The sequence below is a fragment of the Sphaeramia orbicularis genome, chromosome 14, assembly GCF_902148855.1.
Source record: "Sphaeramia orbicularis chromosome 14, fSphaOr1.1, whole genome shotgun sequence".
NCBI lineage: Eukaryota > Metazoa > Chordata > Actinopteri > Kurtiformes > Apogonidae > Sphaeramia > Sphaeramia orbicularis.
Window position 1 is genome coordinate 5,820,669 of NC_043970.1, and position 25,390 is coordinate 5,846,058.

The 25,390-nt window shown below is 36.9% G+C and overlaps 2 protein-coding genes across 5 annotated transcripts in view; one reads left to right on the plus strand and one right to left on the minus strand.

The window, feature by feature from the left end:
• The window catches only part of tex14 (testis expressed 14, intercellular bridge forming factor), a 31,903-nt gene extending 18,135 nt beyond the window's left edge, over nt 1–13,768 (plus strand). For 2 of the 4 annotated variants that reach the window (XM_030153936.1, XM_030153935.1), the window contains 11 exons: nt 114–228; nt 1,724–2,457; nt 3,748–3,835; nt 3,945–4,035; nt 5,330–5,448; nt 7,208–7,341; nt 8,699–9,104; nt 9,578–9,671; nt 10,036–10,125; nt 11,909–11,992; nt 13,040–13,768. In XM_030153936.1, the coding sequence (XP_030009796.1) occupies nt 114–228; nt 1,724–2,457; nt 3,748–3,835; nt 3,945–4,035; nt 5,330–5,448; nt 7,208–7,341; nt 8,699–9,104; nt 9,578–9,671; nt 10,036–10,125; nt 11,909–11,975 (1,938 nt within the window). In that variant the 3' untranslated portion in view covers nt 11,976–11,992; nt 13,040–13,768. The remainder of the gene's footprint in view (nt 1–113; nt 229–1,723; nt 2,458–3,747; nt 3,836–3,944; nt 4,036–5,329; nt 5,449–7,207; nt 7,342–8,698; nt 9,105–9,577; nt 9,672–10,035; nt 10,126–11,908; nt 11,993–13,039) is intronic. The other 2 variants (XM_030153937.1, XM_030153938.1) reach the window with 2 other exon arrangements.
• A 1,517-nt stretch (nt 13,769–15,285) lies between these two features.
• Nucleotides 15,286–25,390, minus strand: part of ska2 (spindle and kinetochore associated complex subunit 2) — a 10,117-nt gene continuing 12 nt past the window's right edge. The window contains exons 1-7 of the mRNA XM_030153944.1: nt 25,324–25,390; nt 22,159–22,248; nt 21,643–21,819; nt 19,753–19,830; nt 19,612–19,657; nt 17,389–17,518; nt 15,286–16,170 (exon numbers count right to left, since the gene is read on the minus strand). The exon at nt 25,324–25,390 is cut by the window's right edge and continues 12 nt beyond it. Coding sequence (XP_030009804.1) covers nt 16,047–16,170; nt 17,389–17,518; nt 19,612–19,657; nt 19,753–19,830; nt 21,643–21,819; nt 22,159–22,248; nt 25,324–25,356 — 678 coding nt within the window. The 5' untranslated portion in view covers nt 25,357–25,390 and the 3' untranslated portion in view covers nt 15,286–16,046. The remainder of the gene's footprint in view (nt 16,171–17,388; nt 17,519–19,611; nt 19,658–19,752; nt 19,831–21,642; nt 21,820–22,158; nt 22,249–25,323) is intronic.

A 25,390-nucleotide genomic window follows, 5' to 3' on the forward strand; every position in this document is an offset into this window, starting at 1 on the left:
ATATCAACACATCAACACAGAGAGGTATCTGATTTTGAAAATTTTTTTTTATAAAATTTATTTATTTCTTTGTTTGTGAAACTGGTATGTTTGTTTGCATATATGTGGTCCAGAAGTTCTCCCTGGAGGAAAGACTGAGCTGTTTACTGCATGCTTCCACAACACATGCAGGCTTTCAGTTCCAGACTATAATGCAGCATACTACTGCAGGAAAACCAGGAGAAAATGGTAGACACATTAGCACACACATGCACTTTAATACTATCAAAGTTGTGCTGCATCCACTCTAATGTATTTTCATTGAAAAAAGGCATTTTAAAATGAAACTGATCTCTAGCCGCCGTGGAATTTTTTGCAAGGTTTCAGATAAAGAATCTCAATCATTCAAACATGCCTGAAGCACACCTAACATAATGAGGGGGCCGATAATGCAGCTGTACTCAGGGTCCTAAATTACTCAAATAAGATTGCCAACTGTGAATGTGTAGTAGTTGTATCATGGAAAAAATACAGAATTTTACTTCAAAGCAGCTGTAATTAAGTATCCATGTTGAATTAACACATGGTAATATAATACATCCATGGCTGGTCATCAAGGCTGTGTCTAAGGCTACTTTCAGACTGCAGGCAAATGTGGCCCAAATTCGATTTTTTTATCCATATGTGACCTGTATCCATTCTGTTAAAGACAGTTTGAACAGCACAAATCCGATTTTTTCAAATAGGACCCAGGGCACTTTAATGTGTGGTCCTAAATCCGATACGTGTGTGATATTTTGCAATGCGACTTCAGTCTGAACAGCCAGGTCGCATTTATCTGACCTTTATGTCATTGAAATATGGCAAACATCACAATTCTGCATCCCAGGAGAAGGAGCGGCAGGAAAAACATATTTACTTCCATAAACACAGTGCGTGGCTACGTGGTCATGCATTATGTCTGGACCTCTTTTGTGCATGTGGGTCACTTCAGGGTTGCAGTCAGCTCATACTCAAAACTGATAGAAGTTGCATTTATTATGTAATATGAACGAGCACACAAAAAAATTATATTTCACTAAAAAAATCAGAATCATGCATTAAGACCCACTGTCTGAATGTGGCCTCATTCTTTCCAGGAAATTGTCATGTGACAGGCACGATAAATTGAACCCTAACCTTAAGGCTAAGCCCTTAACCCTGTGTCATTGGCTTTGTCTGTCCACACTACAATTCAGCCCTTAAACAAGAGCTGTTCAGTGGTTCAGCTGTGAGTACTGTGTAAGCTAAAAACATATGCATTTTCAAACAAAAATGTGTTAGTGTGGACAGGGCCTTAGACATGATAAATAGGGTAAGACATTGGTTGAAACTTAGTAATTCTGATTCAAGTCCTGCTTATCCATTCCAGGTACTTCTCTGTATCTATTTCAAAATAGTTAAAATTAAAAGTGGTTACATTGTTAGATGATTAAAAAATATCTTAAGTGTTAATATTATTTATGATGTACTAGTATGCACAAAATGGACACAATACAAATGTATAATCTACTTGATGTTAAATAAATAAGGATTAATTTATCACAATTCATACAATTAGCTTCTGCTGACAATCATATATTTTCATCCTGTATTTTACTGGTCAAGAAGCACACTTCCCACACATCCACTTTATCAGAAATTTGTTTGTGTGTTGTATTGCGCATGGTTTGTAAATGAGTACAGATGTGTTCTCTGCTTTTAGTTGTTTCTGATACTGTCAGGCCCACGTCAACTGCTGCATCCCTACCAGCTCACACTGCAAACACAGTAGTTGAAGCAAGACTGGAGAAAATATCAAAGCCTAAGCAGGCAAGGAAGTCCATGTTCCACCCTGACTGCCCCTCCATTGACATACTCCCTCTGCTCGGTGAGTGTGACTCAAGTAGTGAGGAAGAGCAAGGATCAGACATGGCAGAGCCACTGACTGATGTGGAGGCATCCAGAATGACAATAGATCAGCAGATCAGTACCATTGCAGTCAACCTCCAAGTGTCCCGGGAGCTTTTACTTCAAGGCAACAGAAACCTTGACTCAGTGGAAAATTACTTACAACAAAACTGCATAGTAGATAATCAAGTGGACTTGTGTGCCTCATCTTCCATACCCATGTCCACTATTGGTCTTTCTGAAATTATAACTGGCCCACCTTCTCCTCAGTATGGTCTCTTACTTCACAAAGGATATCAATGGGCAGAGCATCTGGAGGTCCAGCTTATGAATGGAAATTGGGAACTGTTGGGGGACGAGGAGCTAGCTTTGTGGATGGATCTATATCCAGCTGAGCAGTCGCAGAATGAGAGCTCTTGTAAGGAATTTCTTGCAGGTAGCAAAGTGGCAGATAGTGTATCCGATGGAGCAGACCATGATAAAGACGAGCTCACCCAGTACAAGACAGCCCTGTGTGACAGCAGCATGATGTTTGGAAACCCACAGCAGGTAGATTGAAGCACATTTAGCATCCAGTTGTCAGAAGGCATGTTTCAATCCAAATGTACCATAAATTTTAATTTCAAGAAAATCTGTGAAATAATATATATGTGTGTGTGTGTGTGTGTGTGTGTGTGTGTGTACATTTTTACCCACAAATGATTTTCCACTATTTAGAGTTGGTCCTTCATCATTAACATTATATTGTATCATGATGGTTTAAAACTTGCCAGTTATATAGTTACAGATATAGCAGTTGCAGTTGGTCAACACATACACATGCATGTGCATACTTATCCACTAAATGTGTTTCACTGTTTAACATTTAACTTTCATCAATACGCTTCTTGTTCCTCTCCCAAATGTAAAAGCGATATTACAAGGCTTTTTCCTATTTTTGCTGTTTACTCTGGGGATAAATGTGAAAATAAATTGTGAATAGATTAAAACAACTGGATGGAAACACCACTAGTTTTATTGTTTGTCCTACATACATAGATTGATTGCATCTGTTTCATAATACTGATCACTTTTAGAAACAACATGGTTTTATTTAAAGTTGACCTAAAAAAACTGACCTAGCTCTAGGTTTTTTCACTTTACCTCTTTAACCTTCCACCAACTTATTTGTAAACTGTAAATGTAAGAAAATTTAGATGGTGGTGCTCCAAAAAAATAGAGCAGAGACGTGTTTACCAGTTCAATTTCCTTTCCTTTTTATTACACTTTTTTTTTTTTTTTTTTTAACCAATTGGGAACTGATGACATGGATTGTTTGTTTTATGCAGGTGGGATTTTAGCTCATTATTGCTACAGACTTGATAACAATCTGGATGTTCTTTTTCATCTTTGACACCTAGATCCCATTGTCCGTTTTTCCTAAAAATAAGATGAAAAATGGACTAATCTGACCACATTACATGTTTCCACTGTCATTGGATTCATTGTAGATGAGCTTGGGTCCAGAGAACTCACTGATGTTTGAGTACAGGATGGATACACAGCTTCCTGTTTGTGTAATACAGTTTCATGTTGTATTTCTGGATACAGTGGGAGACTGTTGAATGAGAAAAACTTTGCAGTCTCGAGCCCATATGTCTGTATTTGTTGTGGAGATTGTCGGCCCAAAGAACAGTTTACAAACTATTAGTATCATATTCAGTTTCTATAATGACATTTATTTTGATGGAAATGAATAGTTGAAAAAAGATTCCACTTAGAATTGCCAAGAATTTGGCTTTTGTTTGTTGGATGTTTGTTTGATCAATTAATTTATGCAATGTGATCTGTCACTTCCAGGCATTAAGTTTCCAAGAAAATGCAGACGTCACACCGGAGTTGTCCAGACCTGTGGACACTGAGCAGCAACTTTTTAATGTCCAGTCTGGTAAGGCACTATTATGTATTGACATTTCTCCAACATGAAATTGAAAAAGTTCAGATGTAAATGTTTAACTAAAACTATTCTGTGTCTTGTGTGATTGTCTTCTCTCAAGAACATGAGGATTTTTCAGATGACAGCGAGGAAACAGACACAGATGCCAGTGTTCATGGGGCACCTGTCTGTTCTGCAGCCAGCACTAACATGTGAGCATATGTATATATAGACAGCATAATGTACTGGGACACTGAAAACTGATGATAGATAAATGCAGAGGGTCAGATCCACAAAAGCATTGTACAGGTTTTGTGGCTGCTAAAACTAGACCAAATGGAGAACAAATGCCTGTCATTCACAAAGCAAAAGTAAAGATGAAATTCACTGTGAACTCTGTACCAAGCAAACAATGTTGTGGTTTGCTTGTGAGATCCTTATGTATGTATAATAGAAAATAATCATACATTTGGTGCAAAATGTTTCTATGCCAGTAAGCTTCATTGCAAAAACAAATGTAATTCACAAAGACCAGTGCAAATTGCAACAAGCAGATGGCTTCAGCAGTTTATGATTAATGGTGTAATCTACATACAAACTCACCCCTCACCAACCCTGTCTCTTCTTCTTTGTTAAAAACTTTTTCAAAAAAAGTAAAATTAAAGTTTTTGAGGACTGGATGATTGAATTATAATATTTAACAAAGTGGCTATTGCCACAGTACTGTGGGACTAACTTTCTTATTTGTCTATTACCACAGAGCCAATCAGCGCCCTCGTTATATCATGTGTAGACTTGTAAAGCTGTTACCCTGCTGCCACAGTACTGTGGCAATAAGCATCGCACATACCATGTACCGACCAGTTACAAGAAAAGGCTATTGTACCAGTTACCGGAGGCCAGACGACCATGCCATGATATTTTTCTTTTGCCAATTCAAAAACCTTCCTTGTCCACGTATTGTTTGAAAAAATATCTGTGTCCAGGTGGAAACAGGAAAACTGGGTTAAAACGGTATAATATGTATGTCAGACCTATATGTGGTGCTGTACACAAACACAGACAGAGCCACAGGATACAATGAAGAATGCAGTGAGCATGCACGTGAGGTTACGTCTGGGGTTTTCTTTTTCTGATCACATGGTACTAGGCCGTCATCATTTCCAAAAAGTGGTGTTTTGCCTGTCCATACAGCAATGCAAGGGTGGCTTTGTGAGATTTTTCTACTCTGGGACTTGTTTTCCAAAAATATTGTTTCAGGGCACTGATAACTCTGGTTTCATGTGGACAAAAAGCAGGAACAATATTAAACTTTTGCGGATTGACATAATTTTGTTGTCGTGTGTACGGAGGTATTAATTAGTAAATTCTTCCTTCTGATCAACAGCTTTATGTACATCACAGTAAAGCTAGACATTATTTCTGAAGAGGATAAGACCTGACTGTATCTACTATATCTTGTCTATATGTTCCATCAAAGTTCTGTTTTTTTGTGTACTTGTGCAGGGCTGCATTAGACATGGCTCTGCTGGCTGAACTCTCCAGTATCACATGCTCACCATGTCTGCCTGAGGAGAAGCACTACAGACCAGTCCCACCCTGTAATAGTACACCGCGCGGCACAGGTGAAAACACACTTTGCAATAGAGGTTGACTGATATGGGTTTTTCTAAGGCTGATGCTGATTTTTAAAAGTTTGGTCAGCCGATAGACAGTATCTACAGCTGATTTTTGAGGCTGATATTTAAAGCCGATTTTTTTAAAGCACATTGACTGTGAAATACAATTGAAACACTCAGATAAATTAAATTATTAATACACATACACATAGTACTCTTTTAACATTTATTGAATGTCAAGTGCTGCCCACACAGATGCCTGATCAAATATCTTATAACATTTTTACTACTGATCAAATATATATAAAAAAAAATTAAGGCCAATGGCCGATATTGAAAAAAATCTATATATCGGCCGGCCGATATATCAGTGTAAGCACATTGTGTTTCACAGCCACCAGTTAATCTGTCTTTTGATTATTTGATGCCACATGTCTGCTCAGGGAAACAAGCCTAAGAGGCACACAATCCCAAATTTTAAGTTATTTATCATTATTAAAAATACAAATATTTGCTGTGCACCTGAGTTCTTGACCCCACTAATTTATCATATTTGGGCATATCATATATTATAATTTTCACCTATTACAAAAGTTAGTTTGCATCCAGAGCTGAGGTGTCAGGAAATTTGACAGACATAACCTGATAATAATCTATACAGGAAACCCCTGACATGACCATTATATGTAGTAATCCCTAGTGCAACATGATGTGGCTTGAAACTGGGGCCAGTGCTCAAGTTTCTTAAAATATAATACACCTCATTGTTATTAGAGACTGGCTCCAAATAATTTTGGCTTCAACTGACTTTCATTCAATTTTTTATCCAGGACTGAATATGGTCTTATTTTCTTTATTTGCATTATCTGAGTATATTGTTAGAGCTTGTATGTTACTCCTCCATTACTAAGATGTTAACATGTTTTTCCCTGACTGACTACTGTTTTGTCAAAGAAGCTCTATTAAAATGGCCGCCAAAGGATTTAACAGTTAGACAAATGTTTCATTAGGTTTACTATATCAGTATATATCAGCATTTTCTTATTTCCATCCTCCTCACCAAAATGGGTCACTTCTTCACGCAGTCTGTGGTTGTAAAGTGGTTGATGCAGGTTGAGAGGCTGCTTGCTTGGGGTAGGCTCTGAAATAGATAATTAACTCAGAGACTCTACAGACTGTGGATTAAAGATTTCCACACTTAATTCATTTCCAAAATGACCGGTCATTATATTGAATTTCAAGTGGACTGACAAGAAAAACAGCAGTTGTTCCCCCTTCTCTGACCTCTACCACTTCATGTTGACCATTCAGATAGGGAGTTAAATATGTAATTGACAGCTGTAGTGACAGATCACTTTTAGAATTGCATTATTTGTTACTCTATTGCTTTGCTCTATGGTTTCTTTTTTCCGCAGCACAGCAGTGTGAAATCCTGTCAGGGTTAACTATCATTTATATTTATATTTCTCTATCGTTTATAGTCTTTTTGTATTATTGTCAGTATATTCACTAATTATGTCAGAATAGGTAAAGATAGTCAGTATAACCTATATCAACTTGATGAACTGAATCTTCTCATCTTTTCAACAGGGGGCACCACTGTGTGGTATTCTTTGGTACTGCAGTAATACCAAATTTACCAGATTGCACCAGTGCAGGCCTGCTGTTTGCATTAAAACTTTTCTCATGGTTTAGAAAAGACACACAGCAGAAAGATAGCACTGGTAAGCTGTGGACAGACTTATTTTTATGTTTGTTCTCATAGATATACAGCAGTTCAGAATGGTACATATTGCTGAGTCCCATCTTCCAGAATCCTCAGCATGCAGTCCCCTTAGCTCTGTGGATCTGCACACACAGAGTTTCACCACTGCTGTTGATGAAGCAAGAGACAACACAGTAAGATTAAAACCCCTTCCATTCTGCTGCATAGACTCACAACAGCTTAAAGCAGCACATCATTTGGTCATTTGCTTCCTTTTATTTCACTCAATCAACAGTACCCCACACTACCTGTAAAAAATTAATTCTGTAGAGGCATTTAGTGTACAGACTAGAGCTGCACAATATATCGTTTGAGCATCATCATCGCGATGTATGTGTGCGTAATAGTCACATCGCAGGTCCTGCGATGTAGGACGCAAATGAACTCAATGTGTTCTCATCTAATTTCAAGAGTATGTGACGCACACTGTGCGTAGCAATCCACCAATCACAATTTTTCTTAATCCATTTGGAGTGAGTCACTGGTACCAACATTGAACTAGAAAAGCACTCGGAGAGCACAGACCTCCGCCAAGGCAGATCAGTAGGCCCCCGTGCCCCTCCCCCACCCCCGATCACCACCAAAATTTAATCATTTCTTCCTTGTGTCAGTATCAACATTTCCTGAAAATTTCATGAAAATCTGTCCATAACTTTTTGAGTTATCTTGCTAACAAACAAACAAACACGCATGCATGCACGCACGCACGCACACAAAGCAAAGCGATCACAATACCTCCTGGCAGATGTAAAAATGAGCAATGAACAAGAGAAAATCACTGTAAACAAAGACTTGGTGCAGAAAGCAATGTCAGTTATCTGGAATTATTTCAGCTGCAAGTAGGATGATATTGAAACACGTGTTCTGTGTCAACAGTGCCTTACACTGGTTGCCACAAAAAGAGGTAATGCAACTAATTTGTTTGACCATTTACGTCGGCACCACACAGCTATTATATCCTTTTTTCCTAGCTTTTTTTCATATTGCAATATATATCGCACGGTTACAAAAAATCGCAATGTTAGCTTTTTCCAATATCGTGCAGCCCTAGTACAGACATATACATCTCTTTGCATATATAGATATAATACTAGTCAGAAGTGTGGACACTTTCTCATTAGTGTTTTCTTTGTTTTAATTACATTCTTCATTGTAGATTAATTAATCCAGAAGATATTAAAACTATGAACACTTTTTTTTGGTTCCTACCTACAGTCAGGTCCATAAGTATTTGGAAAGTGACAAATTTTGTAACATGACCTCTGTCATGTATTCATCAACAGATTCTCCAGGGGATCAGTTTTTGTGTTATTGTTTCATCAGTTTAGTAGGAGGGTGCGCAGTGATGCAATTTAAGCAGGTAGAAAGCACAGATAGCGTTAAAATGCTGTCTATAACTAAGAACTTTGATTTTGAAAAGTTTAACTGGCTCTTATCAGTTTGACTCTTTACATTTTGTACATTCTCTAAACACAGTTGTGTGTTTCTCAGCAGTCATCCTGCCACATGGACTCTGCTAGTGTTCAACAAAACTTGGCATCCTTTCAGAAAGCTGGACTGCATACAGAAACGCCGTTTCCCAACTCCTGCAGTATGGTGGCAGCAAAATGCAAGGGAGAAGAAAGGAAAAAAGAGGGAACTGGAGGGTTTACAAAGAAGCATACTGAGGAGAAACAGGAGTTAATGGATGGGAGTGGTGAGAACAAACCAGGTACCCATCTGACTGAAAAAGTTGATGAAAGAACAGATGAGCAAATGGAAAAAATGGACCAGGGACAACACAGGGCTGTACAGTACACCGAAGGAGGGGATGATGTCCCACAGGGGGAGAAGGAAGTGAAGCCTGTAGAGGATGATGCTAATGAAGGAAAGTGTTGCTGGTGTGACCCACAGAGAGGTGAGAATCTACACATCAGACACGAACAGCCACCATGTACATAAAAACATTTTTTGTATCTGTCCAAATCTGAAATTTTCACCATCAGTGTCAAAGCATTATTTCTTTACAGTTGAAAGGCTGATGTTGGTCCTGAGTCAGTTTCAAAGGCCAGACAGTTATTTGTGATTTTTAACTATTTGTAAAGGATGAACTAAAACAAAAAGGATGTAAAAGACACAAGACACATAAACTAACACTTGTGACCCAGCAGTGGAACATTTCCTAAATAATAAAAGTACAATTAAGTAAAACAACACAACATTGAAGAGTCTTGTCTTTTAGTTGACAGCATAAACAAAACAAACCCAAAATACAACATTAAAGTAATTTGCTGTGGTGGTTTATTTTGTCCATTATTTAACTAATTTAATTAATAATCTCCATTATCCATTAATTGAATGTAGTAGTATTCTCAAAATCTGTTCATTCAGTTGACTCTGCAGATGCCACAGATCCTGAAAAAAAGGAAAAGCTTGACCTTCTTCCAGAGTCACAGCAGTCCAGTTTTTTACAAGATACCCTCAGGTAGGTGATAGCAGTGAACGTTTTTTGTCGTATCGCTGACAAAGTACATGTGTAACAATATTACAGATGCATTTTTATGAGAAGGTATGACATCAAATTTAGCATAACGTGCTGCACACTAATACCCCTCAGCCAAAATGGAGAAAATGAAATTCCCCCATACTCTCAACAGTTTATCAACTTGCTTTGTTAATAACTTTTATCTTTTACAAAATCTAGTCTTAAATCAAAGGAACAGTCTTCAAAACACCCATAATTCAAAGAATTTCTTAAAAGTTAATCACTATGATTATCTCTGTGTAGTAGGAATATATACAGTAGTTCCAGATCTGTAAGCAGATGCTGTGAGTTTTTCTTTTCTCAGGGCCCATTCAACATTAGATGACCTCCTGCAAGGCTTTGTCATGGTGGGAATTGGCAAGAGCCACAGAACAAGAGAACATGTCACTAAACTGTAAGTCCAAAGTCTGGATAAGTCCAGAGTCACATGCTGGGTGTCACTCACGTCAGTTCACCACCTTTAGTTTCAATTTCAACTTCTCATCCAACTTTCACATCGTTTTAAACACGTCACAGTCGCTAATGAAAAAATAAAACAACTGTAAAGAACTGGAGACAGAACAAGAATAACAAGATACAGATACTTGTTTAAAAGGACAATTAATGATTCAACTTTACTGAAGTAAAAGTTTTAAATGAGTCAGAGAACAAAAAAATCTAAGACTTTTTGTGTGGTTGTATGTCGTTACATCTTCTATATCATTTTGATTTTGGTAGTTTTCTAATGTTTTATTCACTGTCTCAATCACTTGTCTCTTCCATGCGTTATTGTTCCATCCATTTAAAATGAAACCTGTTTTAATATTGGAAACATGCCAAAAAACAAGACCCATAAGTTCGGTCAGATGCTTCTACTATACTTGCATCATCTTTCCATGCACTTCTCTCAGTTACTTGCAACCAGCAGTTCATAGATGTTTCGTAAGGGATACCTGATAAGTAGCCACCATAAGTCTATTCCAGTGGCTGTATCATTTTTTGTATTTCAAACTGTTAAATGCACTGACAGATGGATGTATAGATGGACAGACATTATAGTACAGGGTGGGGAAGCAAAATTTACAATGAACATTTAGTTGTTTTTTCTCAGCAGGCACTACGTCAATTGTTTTGAAACCAAACATATATTGATGTCATAATCATACCTAACACTATTATCTATACCTTTTTCAGAAAATTTTGCCCATATGAGTAATCAGGAAAGCAAACGTCAAAGAGTGTGTGATTTACTGAATACACTCGTCACACCAAAGGAGATTTCAAAAATAGTTGGAGTGTCCATAAAGACTGTTTATAATGTAAAGAAGAGAATGACTATGAGCAAAACTATTACGAGGAAGTCTGGAAGATACTATTAAAGAAGAATGGGAGAAGTTGTCACCCGAATATTTGAGGAACACTTGCGCAAGTTTCAGGAAGTGTGTGAAGGCAGTTATTGAGAAAGAAGGAGGACACAGAATAAAAACATTTTCTATTATGTAAATTTTCTTGTGGCAAATAAATTCTCATGACTTTCAATAAACTAATTGGTCATACACTGTCTTTCAATCCCTGCCTCAAAATATTGTAAATTTTGCTTCCCCACCCTGTAAGATGGGTGGAATACAACAAAATATAATGGACAGTTCCCCTCAGGTGCTTTAAAACTAAAGTAACAAGCCTATTTTGAAAAGCTTAAACATATTGTAATATATTTGCGTTAAAATAAAGGGAGCGAAGTAAAAGAGAAAAGCTGCCAAAAAAATAAATGCTCTTGGTACAGACATATCTGAAAACTCTACTGGAATACAGTAATGAAGCTCTAGACTTAGTTTCTTGCGAAAATAAGATGCTGAAGGGATGGCTGATGCAGTCATGTACTGTAATACAACAGTCAACAACAACAGTCTAAGAGTAAAAGGACTACGGCTAATGATCTATTTAATACAAATCCTCAAAAATTGAAAACAAAAAACTAAGACTGAGGGGAAGGATGTTGAAGGTATAGCAGCAGGCTATGGCTGTGTGACAGACAGAGAAGGGCTCCAACTCTGCAGCATTAGGACTTTGCTTCCTCTGGTGGTCAGCCAATCAGGTGCTTGGAGAATAAATTGGAAAGGGTTAATGCTAAATAAAAAAGATGATTACATAGTTGGGATATACACACTTGACATTTTCTCATTATCCACTGTGTCCAGGCGTCAGCTGTTCGAAGGAGACACTAGTGATGATGATGGACGTCCAGCAGGAGGTGGTGCCAACTGAAAGCAGCACATCCATTGGTAACATTCTGATGTCACACATCTTGTGTCCAGTACACTCTTTGACTAGTATAGAACTGAGACAAGCATAAAAAATGGTATGACAGATTTCCTTTATAAAACACTCTGTGCTTAGAATAAATTTTCATGAATGGTGTTTGGCAGGTACAGTTGGGTACAGGTACCAGCCAAGGGACAACATATCACCTTGTATTATTAGGTTATGTGAACATTTTCATGTAATGTCATGACTTGCCTTGTTATAACATGGTAACATTAAAGCACTGTATGACGTCCATCACCAATTTTTCATCAAATCTGTAAAACCCGAGTGATAGCCTCAGTATCACACAAGTACCACATCCGTTAATTTTTCCATGATTACACGGTGAACAACTTTGAAGTTGATTCCACCACAAGCTGTCCGTTTGTTTACATATCAAACCGAAACCAAACCATCACTCAGGCCTTTTCCGAATTCCACATAGCCACAGCAGCAAGAAGCAATGAAGCTGTTTCCGTGTTTGTTGCTGCTGCGGCTGCATGGAATTCCCATTCCCACAATGCACTTCTTAACAAAATTTCCAAAAAGGCCCAAGTGACATATCGGTCTGGTATGTAAACAATCAGATGGCTTGTGATGGAGTCAACTTCAAAGTTGTTCACTGTGAGGGAAGTGATTCAGGTGCGTAATCACAGAAAGACTAACGGATTCATGACACTTAGGCTATCACTTGGGTTTTACAGATTTGATGAAAAATTGGTGATGAACGTCATGCGCTGCTTTGACTTTTTTGTTATAACATGATAAATGCCTATATTGTAACAACTGTAAATCTATGCTTACAGATATGGTTGGTAGAGAATGGATAAATAAAGGGATATTGATCATTTATACAGTTTGTCCAAGTTGTATGTACTATATGGTGCAATGCAGTAAAACCCAGGAGCATATAGTTGTACATGAAGGCAAAGCTGACATCAACAACCACATCACCTCTCATTAAGTTTTTGCAAAAAGCATTTTATGAGTGAGAATGGACAGCTCTGTCAATGTTCTCATTTCAGGTACCACTGTACACACAGGATGGCGATACTGGACCAGGACTACATTATTCCAGAGACAAAACAAGCCAAAGAAAAACCTGTTCACATGTGAAAATACAGCTGTTGGATTACCAGTATTGTACTGTAAACTGTTAACAAGTTCCCTGTTACTGGATAGTTTTTCCTGTATTAAACTATCACTAGTTATGAGCAGGACTGGACTCATTTTTCAGTTCTCCATGTATACATGAGTCTAAGAAGGTTGTCAATGTGCAGAATTTGTTAAAAGAAATATTTTAAATAAAATAAAGCATATTCATGTAATTTCCTCGATACTTTACAATATAAAAATATTTTTGTTAAGAAAGGAAGCAGAAATCGAAATTTACAATTTTATATATCACTAAAGGCAAGACTTTTCATCATTTAATGCATCTGATTAATTATCCAGTCTTACTTCAGAGCAGGCGAAGCTGTGATTCAAATATTAATACGGCACCGAATCACAACAAGTTATCTCATGACACTTGACACTTAGAGCTGGTTAAGACCAGACTTAATAGTTAAGAGTAATGAATAGCTAAGAATTAACTGTTACCTTGAGGTTCCAGAGCTCTAATAAATTTGAGAGTGTAATTTAAAAAAAAAAGGAGAATGTAATAAAAATTCTTCATAAATAATTTTAAGGATGATTTGCTTTGTTGCAGGTAAAGCATGTTTTCAGCTTTTATCGTCATTAAACAAAGCAATGTCTGCAAACATGTTTATTTCATATTGTTACACACAAAAATGAAAGGCAAACAAGATTAAGAACCCTATTTTTACAGAATACAGGTAAATAACAGAAACATCAGTATTAGTGAAATAAAGATTTACATTTTCATAAAGACTTATTTAGATTTGACAACATTTATTTTTCAGAAAATATCTCACTTAACAAGATGGTGAGTCTAGATAGACTGTTAGAGACACATCTGTTACTATCTACAAAAAGTACTGAACAACACAGTAAAGAGAGACCCGCTGCTGCTGTGCCCCATGGGAAAAAAAGATGAGTGATGTTTAATTACAAGAGATATTTTTGATCATGTTTGTATAATTCCATCAGTTATACATATGATGTTTGCCAATTTAAAAGATACAGGTCAAAAAGGTATTAGTTTGTCTTAGACCAGAGCTGTTAAAGTTGTTTTAGTTCAGGTCCCACATTCAGCCCAATATAATCCCAAAAGGGTCAGACCAGTAGAATAACATAATAGCCCACAAATAATATAAACTCCAAACTTTCCTCTATGTTTACAGTGAAAAAGTAAAACTACATTATGAACATGTTTACATCTACAAACTATGCTTTAACAAAGTGTGAAAAACATGAATAACCTGAAATTTCTTAAGAAAAATAAGTGCAGTTTTAAGAATATTATGTCTCAGTTTATCATTCACACATGTGCATTACAACTTACAGATCACAGTGGCTCTATAAATGCAGAAAGCATTTAGTGACAGCCAGAATATCGGTATAATTCCGCTTACTTTTAAGACATTTCATGTTGTTCATATTCATTTTCACATTAATTTTTCAAGTGATTCTTATATTTTGTAAAAGGATAGTTTGTAAATGTTAACATTTAACATGAATTTTTTTCGTTTTTATACTAAAACAAAAAAAAGTTTTGGAGTTGTCCTCATTTCTAGGTTATAATGATAGTATTTTACTGGTTTGGCCCACTGGAGATCATTTTAGTCTGAATGTGGAACCTGAAATAAAATGATTTTGACACCTTTGCCTGTTAATGTCTTCTGTGTAATTTTTGCATTTAACAAAATCATCCCACGGGCTGGACTGGACCCTTTGGTGGGCTGGTTTTGGCCCATGGGCCATATGTTTGACACCCTTGTCATAGATGGTGAACTTATCTCTCATCTCATGTGATACATGTCACTAACCCCTAAAGCCTCTGAGCTGCAGACACCTTCAGCAGCTTTGAGCAGATTCAAACTTATGATGTCATGACTTCGACAAACATCAAATCCTAGATGTAAGTGATGACATATTTCGAACCAGATTAAGACCTTTTGTCTGTCTCTGCAGCGACTGCGATACATTTTTTCTGACCTAAAGGCTCATCAAAACAATTTTAAGGGGGCGGGGCTTCACACCATTGTTAATACCCACAATGCTGAAAGTGCAGCCATCAGACACTTTTATACATACCATGTCAGGAATATACAGAAATATGATCGTGGAAAATTTGTAATTTCTTTCCTTTGCCTGATATTTTGCTTTTTAGTAAAAGTGATAAGTCAAGACATCATATGATTCCAGTCTGAGATAAAATTGCACTGCACATCACTTTTTAGACCCCTTATCTCATATCACAAATTGAGCCTAGAATTCAATCATATTGTGGAATACACTGAAAAATATGCTTGTTTTTACTGTAGAAAATAAAAGAAGCTGTGAGATCCAATACAAGGTGCATCTCATTTGTCCAGTGAATTACAGTTGTCACTAGGTCACCTGACGTGGAAGCTACTCAAAGGGGAGGATGATTTTGGCTAAATATTAAAAGCACAAATAAAAGTAGCATGGAAATAAAGACGTGTCATACGTAATCCATTCAGGACGGTAATATCATCTAGTTTATTAATTATACATGAGCAATATTCAGATATTTTTACTACACTGATCAAACAATATGCATCTGTTTTTGTGGTATCTTAGAGGTTCTTATATCTCTGTGACCTCCATCTCATGGGACCTTATCTTTGCTGACACACCTAATTTAAGTGGGTTACAGTTTTTCTTTTTGTATCAATATTAGGAAGTGATGCTTATGAGATAAGGTGTTTAATCAGATTTCCTTTAGTGAATGCAGTTTGCTTTTGTACCTGTGGATCTAAACTGCATGTGGTCTGTGACTGAGCGTCAGCTGGGTCAGTCGGTCCAGTTTTAGGGTTCAGGTTTAGGTTGATGATGGTCTGAGCTCCATCTCCTGCATCGACAATCCACAGCTGCTGATCAAACTCACATCACAAGGCGAACGTGGCCTTTCCGGTCCAGCTCAATTAAAGATAGATGCTGAAGGACCTTCAGCTTGGCCTCGCTCACTTTGATGTTGAGCTCCTTCATCTTCTGCACACTGACAAAACTAGAATGATAATGATGAACTTTATTTTTCGAACATAAGTAGGAATAAAATATAAAGGTGAAAAAAAGACAAAGAGAAATTACAGATTTAAATGGAACACTCCAAAATATTGAAGGCAATGAGTCAAGTGGATCTGTAACAACACTTTATGTCTGAAATAGAGTAGGAAGAAGCCGAGCTTATATTATCCTACCCTAAAGTTATATGACTTTGCTAATCGGCTAATTTATGCAGTCCATAAAGAATAGATCAGTTCCCCTGCCCCGTGAAGGGGAGGCAAGGGGTATTGTTTCTGGTTAGGTTGCAGTCCTGTAATCCTTAGTGTAAGGGATATGAGTAGATATCACTCAGTGGTAATTTGAGGGAATTCATATGGTAAAATAAATAAATAAATAAATAAAAATAATTGACAGCTGGTCATTTTTCCACTCTCAAAAAAATACTAATTTTGTTTACATCTCCTACCTCCGTCATTTTTTTTTCTTCTTTTTCCCTCACTTTAATTCCTTTTTATAGGATCCTCCCATTACACCTTTTTTCCCCAGAGGAAAATTTTAATTTGCCATGCATTGTTGTACTTTAATATATTTGATGTGAAGTATTTTTGGGGGTTATATTATATCAGGTAAACTATATCACAGGGTGCTTGTGCAGGTCTTGAAAGTCTTAGAAAGTATGGAATTTTGAAACACTGTTTTCCAGACCTTGAAAAGTCTGGAATTTTATGCGACAGTCTAAAAGTATAGAAAAAAGTTTCTCTTATTGTCAAATTTTAGAGTATGCTCTCAAAGGCACATAATCTTGTAAGATAAGAAATACATAAGGAAAGCCTATACAAAATTTGATATGATTTTGCTAACCAGTCGGTACTGGATTCTAGTGAGACTTGTTTGAGTGATATCCTTGCACTTTTGTGATTTTCATGTGTTTTGAAAATGTTTGTAACTGTAAAACATAAGTTACTGTGAATTATGCTTTCATTCATTCATACATTTACAGGTACAATCTCAACCAAAAAAGTAGGCACACAAGTAGAAAATGTCTTTTAAAAGTCTGGGATTTTTATCTGGATAAAGAGCAAGCACCCTGATATCAGTCGTTGGTGATGGTGTTACAAATGTGTACGCTTGTGTTTTTAGTGTTAAATACACACATGTACATATTCAACACATCAGGAACAGACGTACTTTTCCAGATTAACTGCAGGTGTTCACCAACCTGTTAGTTTTCTTGGAGTGTTGCTGCAGCTGCCGATAGAAAGCATTGAGGTCACTGAGCTTGACATTGGAGCGCATGTTGAGAGGAACAGAGTCAAATGTGGATTCACTCAGCTCCTCATACTCTGAGCCTGAACACACAGACAAAGGGACTAGTCATAGTGCAGTACTGATGATTACAGACTCCTACCATCAGTAGGCAGTCATCATTACAGTAACATATATGGTCCTCCTCTTCTCTCGATCTTCTCTATTCACACCCCAGCAAATAGTATATGTTACTGAAGTGACTTCTTCCCCGGAGTCTCTGTGCTTTGTTGCCTCACAGGTTTTCCCTGGATCATCTCTGGACCTGCTGCTGTGGTCCTTCTTCTCTCCTGACTTCGTCATCACTCATTTATCTATGTAGTTGTCATAATGTTTATTATATAGTTACATAGATGGCAGAGGTTTCTATTATTTGTACTAACAATTGCAGTAGAATTATGTCCACTGACAATACTTGTACTTGCAGTAGTAGTATTAACAGTTCTGGACATTTGTTCTGGTTATTGGTAATTACACTTGCATCAGCTGTTCTGCTTTTTAACAGTTCTAGTTCAGTTGGCTATGCATCCATGTGTCTCCCCTTGCTTCCCCCCCTTTCTCCCCAAATCTCTCTCTCTCTCTTCTTTTACCTTCTCTTTTTAACCCCAACTGGTCAAGGCAGATGAAGATCCTCCAGGGTCTGCTCGAGGTTTCTGCCTGTTATAAAAGGACGTTTTTCCTCACCACTGTCACCAAGTGTTCGCTCCTGGAGGATTCGGTTGGGTGTCTGTAAATTGGCTTGAGAGTCTGGTTTCAACCATCTCTTTATGTAAAATGTCCTGAAATAACTTTTGTTATGATTTGGCGTTATGTAAATAAAATTTGATTGATTGATATTAAAAACAGATACAAGCCAAAAGAACAAGTAAACCACCAAAACACTATATTTACTGTTGTTGATTGGTTCAGGTCCCTGAAGGGTCAGAGAAGGAGTATTGTTTTTGGTTCGGTTTGTTTGTTTCTTTGTTAACACTTTAGCAGCAAAACTATTGGTTGAATTCATACCAAATTGGGTATACAGATTGCCAGTGACCCAGAATAGATGTCATTACATTTTGGGAAAGTTAGGTCAAGTTGTAATTTTTAGATGATGTCTTAAAATCCCATTGTGTGAGTGAAATACGCGCAAGGAGCAGAGTTTGTTGTGCCTAGAACCACTCAGTGAATTGTTATTTCAAGAGGTAACACTTAGAAATTTTTTATGCTTTCAAACTCAGAAGTGTCATAACTTGACTTCTAAGTTTAGTTGTACTGAAACCAGGGCAGATTTTGGAATATTTTAACTAACTCTGATAACATTGCTATTATTTATTTATTTATTTATTTATTTATTTATACATTTGCTTATTTGTTTACAATTTATTGGTGAAGCAAGACAAACATAGGGATTCAACAGGGCACTGTGACAAGTTGGTGTCTGAATCATTTCAAACACAAAACAAAGGATTAGCCAATAGCAGAGGCTTCATTCATTAAAAAAAAGTTATGATCAGAAAACAGCAAAGGTAAAACAAAGTTCATCATCATCTCTTCATCATGCAACACTTTATTTTTTCTCATCTTTGTCTCATTCAGTGAGTTTTAGCAGTGGAAACAATACTTATACTGTTCGATCTGCTTAGTGTTAGCTTAGAGCTGCAAAGTTTGGTCTGTTGTTTTATGAAATTATTCATGACACACTGGTCTCAGACATTAGCTTGGTTCAAGTATTTGACCATTTAAGTGGTTGTTGGTGTTCTGTTTTCCAACAGCTGGTTTTGTTGAGCATTTAGCTGATGTTCTTCTAGTTTTGTAGAATGTGTGTACTGGAAACACAGATGGAACTATAGGCACTGGGGGCAACTAGGCTTAGGAGACTATGAACATATTGGAAGCATTCATTTTAGTGTCTCATTAATTATACAGACTGCAGCCACAGCAAAACCTTTTTTTCTCTTTAACAAATGCAGGATTATTAGCATAACTACTAAAAGCATAAAGCAGCTGATCAAATCCTGTATTCAACATGACATAATGAACACCACAGAATACTGGATGGCAGCTGTGGGTATCAATAGCTACACAGCACATGCCAACATTCACAGAAATGAGTTAAAAACAGTGTTTGGAGTAGAGGGAGTGACGGAAAAGAACTCACTGAGTGTCTGCTGCTGCTGGACACAACACGCCACAGCAGAAGTCACCTACAAGAAAACATGAGCACTGAGGGAATATTTTACATACATAAATACGTACATAGTTTTCTACAGCTGGGAGCTTTTTCCAATTTGTGCGTTACCTCTCTAGGTGTGGAACTTGTTGCAGCTGAACACAGGAGCTCTGCCGACCCCTGCTCAGACTCCGTCAGCGGCTCAATCTGAAGCGTATTAACAAGGACACAGTCAGTTTGAAACCACAGCTGAAATAAAATGTCACTGTAATGAAACATTATTGTTATTACTTTGATTGCTGTGGTGTTCATAGTACAATCATTATGTGACCATTTTGGTTAAACTTGCCAAGTGCATTGTGGAAATGGCGACCACGCAAAAGCTTTTTCTCACAGACTTGGCAAGAAAACGAGCCAGATCACTACAACATAAAATTATACAGTCCACCAAGGCTGTTTTAAAAAATGAGTTTAGTCGGTGGATGGAGGTAAAGGCGACATTTGGGTTCAGCACTCATGAAGAGACAGTGAAATTTCCGCTATGTGGAATTCCTATTCCCACAATGTCCTTTGCGACAAAATTTCCGAAAAGACCCGTGTGATGGTATGGTTTGTTATGTAAACAAGCAGACTGTGTTTATGATGGAGTCATCTTCGAAATTGTTCAAGGAAGTGATTCAGGTGCGTAAGCATGGTAAGACTAATGGATTAGTAATAACTAGGCTATCGGGTTTTACAAATCTGAAAAAAATTGTGATGAAAGTCATATGCTGCTTTAAGACAAATATTAGAAATATTTATCTTTATTTTTTAAGTTGCATGTTGGTTCTATCTTAAGTTGTTAATAAGTTGGATCCAAATGTGTTGAAGACTGCAATGCACATATTGTTTGTAGATGTTACTGACTTGTTTGTTGTTCATATCTATAGATATGTTTATACATACTTTTATATTGCTGTTACTTCTATATAGACTTTTTATACATCCTTTTACTTGTATACTATTTGTGGTTGTTGTTTCAGCTGGTTCTGGAATAAAGGACAAGTTGTTTGTCACTTTAACTTTTTACTATTTTTCGCCTATTCAAATAGTTTATCGAATCAAAAAACAAAAACAAAAAAAATTGATAGATTAATCGATTACAAAGATAATCTATAGCTGCAGCTCCACTTAGATACATTTTGCCATTTAAAAAGAAAGATCCCCTCACAAGGATGTAACTTTGTTAAAATTCTGTTCACTCGATTTGTTTCAGTAAAACCCAACGCTGAGATTGAACACAGGCAACCTCAGTTTAAGATGAAACATTATACATTCTTCTGTCTCATGTTTCCAACCTGCTGAGGGTAGTTGACTGGTTTTAGGTTACATATTCCATATCTATGGTTTGACCTAATGTTTGGATTGGAAGGTGGGAAGTCACCATATACTCCTGAGACCCAGTAAGTAAACATTTTCGCCATTTTACATTAAAGGTGGGGTAGGAGATCCTGGAAAAACGGTTCGACCAAGCTACATTTTGAAAATACACAATTCAAAAGTCCAAACCCCTTTCTTCAGACTTTCCCCCAAAGCCACACCTCCAGAGTACCGGAACGCCCAATGCTTGTTCCCGAGGGTTCATGAGCACTGCGCAGTATCAATTTGCATCAGTTAAATTGTTTATATAATGCCCTTTTCAGTGGATTTTTTTTATGTAAAGCTGTAAACTCCTGTCCACTACAGAGGACAAAAATGCATTGCTGGGTTTTAGGAGGATATTAAACTATACATATACATAGATAAGATAGAATTTCCCTCGGGATCAATAAAGTATCTATCTATCTATCTATCTATCTATCTATCTATCTATCTATCTATCTATCTATCTATCTATCTATCTATCTATCTATCTATCTATCTATCTATCTATCTACAAACTGAAAACAGCACAGATTATAAATCACTGCCACAACTTCAGGAGTACAAATCACACTTTTCTTTCCTTGTGAAGAACACAGGTTGTGTTTGCGCAATTACCTCCACATCCGTCGTCTGTTGAAAGTGTTTGATCAGTTCCATGGTGCTGTTGAGATGGTTTCTGATAGAGTCCATGGACTCTTTCTGCGCTGCTGCTAACTCCTTCACCTGACAACACAGTGCTGTATGTTTGGCCTTGATAGCCATGAGGTTTTCCAGGATTTCTGCTGGGTTTTCCTGCAAACACATTGTCCATCATTAGATTGTACAGACATTAGCATCAAAGTAAATGAAGTTATGTCCCCACATATTTTCCTGTGTTCATGTATCATGAAACAAGACTGTAATGACAGAACACATCCGTCATTGGTCAAAATTAAGGTAAAAATAGAAAACACACTGACAAAACCCACCAGTTGATCCTGCATTAAACACATTTTTTTATTCTGAGGCATATGTAGGCAGACTATGTTACTTTAACAGCAAATACAAGAGACCACAGACAGTGTAGAACTGATTCTATTTTAGCAGTATTTAATAACATAATTTAAAGAGGTATGGAAGCTCCAGTATCACCTCAGGACATCCATTCTCTGCAACTTTACTGATGAAGTCAAGTTTCAACCGTTTCTCAATGTATTCCAGGTCTGCTTCAGACTTCTGAAACTGCAAGACATCCAGAATTAGATGAACAGGAAACACATTCACACAGCACTTCCTTCTACAAACAGAGCAGGATTTCTAATTGAGTTTACTACTGATACTCTGAGCCAAAAACACAAAAGCAGTCAAATATTTAGTCAAGAGTTACTTAATATGGAAACTATCTGACCGAACATGCACCAGCTCTCCACTGACCTCAATTACAACCATCTCAAATAACTGTAATTAACTTATGTATGAACTGTGACAGGTTTAGTAAGAGCATACATGTTCAAGGTATGTGGATAAACTGCACACAGGTATATATACTTGATATGCTGTAGAAATGTAAAAATAATCAGTAGCTGCTTGTGCAGTTTTCAGATGCTTTGACAATACTATTGCACTGCTCGCTGTCTGATACAGTAGTGCAAAGAAGTCAGAGCACCTGCCAACAGCATCAACTCAATAGATTCTTTGCTTGGATCTATATTTCACTGTTTATCATATTATGGTTCACATTTTTATTTTATATTGCTGAGATAATGTGTCTTGGAGATCAGCACCTGTAATTTTATGTCATGATAGTAATCTTAAATGTAATGGCATTGTGTCTGTATTTGTTTTTTTTTTTGCCTTAAGAGGTTTTTTTTTAGCTTACATTCTTAGCTAAAACACTTAAATGTTTCATTGTTTCATTTAACTGTACTCCTATTTAAATCTTCAAGTAAAGAACTGTGACACCATAAAAACCAAATCACGAAATCTGCTTCCTCCCTTGTGATAACTATTAATAGAATTATGTATTTATATTTAACGTCATATTCCCCAACTCTAGTTAATGGAACCTAAAGAGACACAAACTATTGTAACTGGCTGAAAGAAAAAGCAGTCTTACACTAATTTTTCATTGGACCACCTTTGGCTTTGATTGTGACATCATTTCAAAAAGCTTATGCAATATCACATTTATTTTCATCTTTTTTTTTAAACACATAATGTTGCTGAACCTAGACCAGTTGCAGCAACCCCACATCATAACACTGCCCCCACAGAGCTGTACTGTTGGCACTAGGCATGATGGGTAATCACCTCATCTGCCTCTCCTCTCACCCTGATGTGCCGATCACTCTGAAACGGGGTCAATCTGGACTCATCACACCACATTACCTTCTTCCAGTGAAACACAGTCCAATCTTTATGCTCTCAATCAAACTGATGGTTGTTTCAGAAATGATGACCTACTCATTGCATCAGATAAAGGGTTAAAAAAAACATGCTGCAGCTGAAACATATTCATCACTGCATTAATTATCCTATTTGTTTACTAAAACGTGGGTACCAACTTTTTTGGCCAGACAGTGTATAACGTGATGTAAATGTGAGTAAATATTATCCTGTGTATCTATGTGTAATATCTACTGGCTATAAATGTTAATGGGATTTTTTTCCCTATTGGCAGTCTAGTAAATGGGTTAGAAATCTATCTGCCCTTTCCATTCCAAGTCCATTTTTACCATTATTATTATGGCACTTCAAAACCTTTTTTTTGAAACATTGTCATGTCTCTTATTTTTGTTTTTTATTTGCAAACCTCACAGCTCATAGCTAGAATTTGATCCAAGTGTGCACCTGCTGAAAGACTCACTATGCATGTGAAAACCTTTCTGATTACTTTTCTAACACATCTTTGTTTCTCTTCCAGTTAAATCAATCACAACTTGATTATCCTGTGCTGTGTTTGCATTTTGGCGTTTTCAAATTTTTTTTTTATTTATACATCTTGGCTTTCACTGTTGTTATTGGCCTTGGTGTATCCATACAAGTCATGTAAATGAACACCTAAACATAAAGTTGTGTATTTTTCATTTAGGATAGTGGCTGGAATGCATGAGCACTCATTTAAAAAGGATGTTTACATGGATAGTGATGTTCTGTGTGTGATTAGGCAATAGCTTAATCCTTAAAGACGCAAACAGCCAAAACCATCTACTAATCTAAAATGTTAAATACCTGTTGACCATGAAATGCATGTGAATAACTGGTATAAAATGCAGTTTGTCATCTTTTCATGGTCATCAGATATGACCCATTTGGACGTTCAGAGGCTCCGTAGTCAACATGGAAAAAATGTCATCTTCTACAACATTGATTCATCAGTAAAACCCATGGAGTTTGATACATGACAGTAGATGGAGCCACTTGGTTTTACATTCAGTTATTGACATCTTTGCTGAAAGTCCCTTTTTCTTCAGTTTTCTCTCTTTTTGATATAACCTTTGAATTTCCTCTGAGGTTTTATGAACATCCACATGATTAAGATAAGATATGTCTTTATTTGTCCACATGGGGAAATTCCAATTAATAAATTAAATGTAGAAAAACACCTGATTTACACTGAAAAATGCAAAACACATACGATCATATAATAAATGGTAATAAATCACTTGAAGATTAAATAGAGAGAAAAAAATAATTTGGGAACTGACAAAAAAGTAGCACTGGGTATTAATGGGTTAAACTTTAAACATGGTCCTTTCAAGAAAGACTAGGGCTACTACGTACAACAGATTACTTAGGATTACTTGATTAGCTGGACTGAAACAGAGGGTGTCTGCTGTCTTCTGTGACTCCAGAAACATCTTCGCCGATTTTAATTTCATTTTGCAGTATCTTACAATGAAATGATGCCTTGCTCCATTATTTAAGTTTAATCCACACGCTGTGTCGTAAAACTGCTTCACTGTTACATAAACCGTACTGCGTTCGGGGAATAGCTGTGTCGGTATGTTTGTCCTGTGAAATCTGCAGATAGGCACCGCTTCGTAACGTACACGAATGAAGTGGAGATGCAGGCAGAACCACTCTTGTATTCGGTTTGTCGCTGGGTGTTGTGATGTTACAGACGGGCCTGGTTTATGGCGCAAGAGTTTGAACTGTTGATTTTCCACCAAAACAAAGCGATGACCATGACACGACCAATAATAAGGAATTCTACATGTTCCATCAATATCCATTCGGTTCCCTGTAAGCTAGTCTTTCTCTAGTTTCATTGGAAGTGTCATTTCGTGAAATAAAACAGTTTTATAGTGCACTCACCATCGCCTCTAGCTTGTCAACTGTAGTCTCCATGTTGAATAGTTACCAGTCTGAAGCGAGCTCTGTG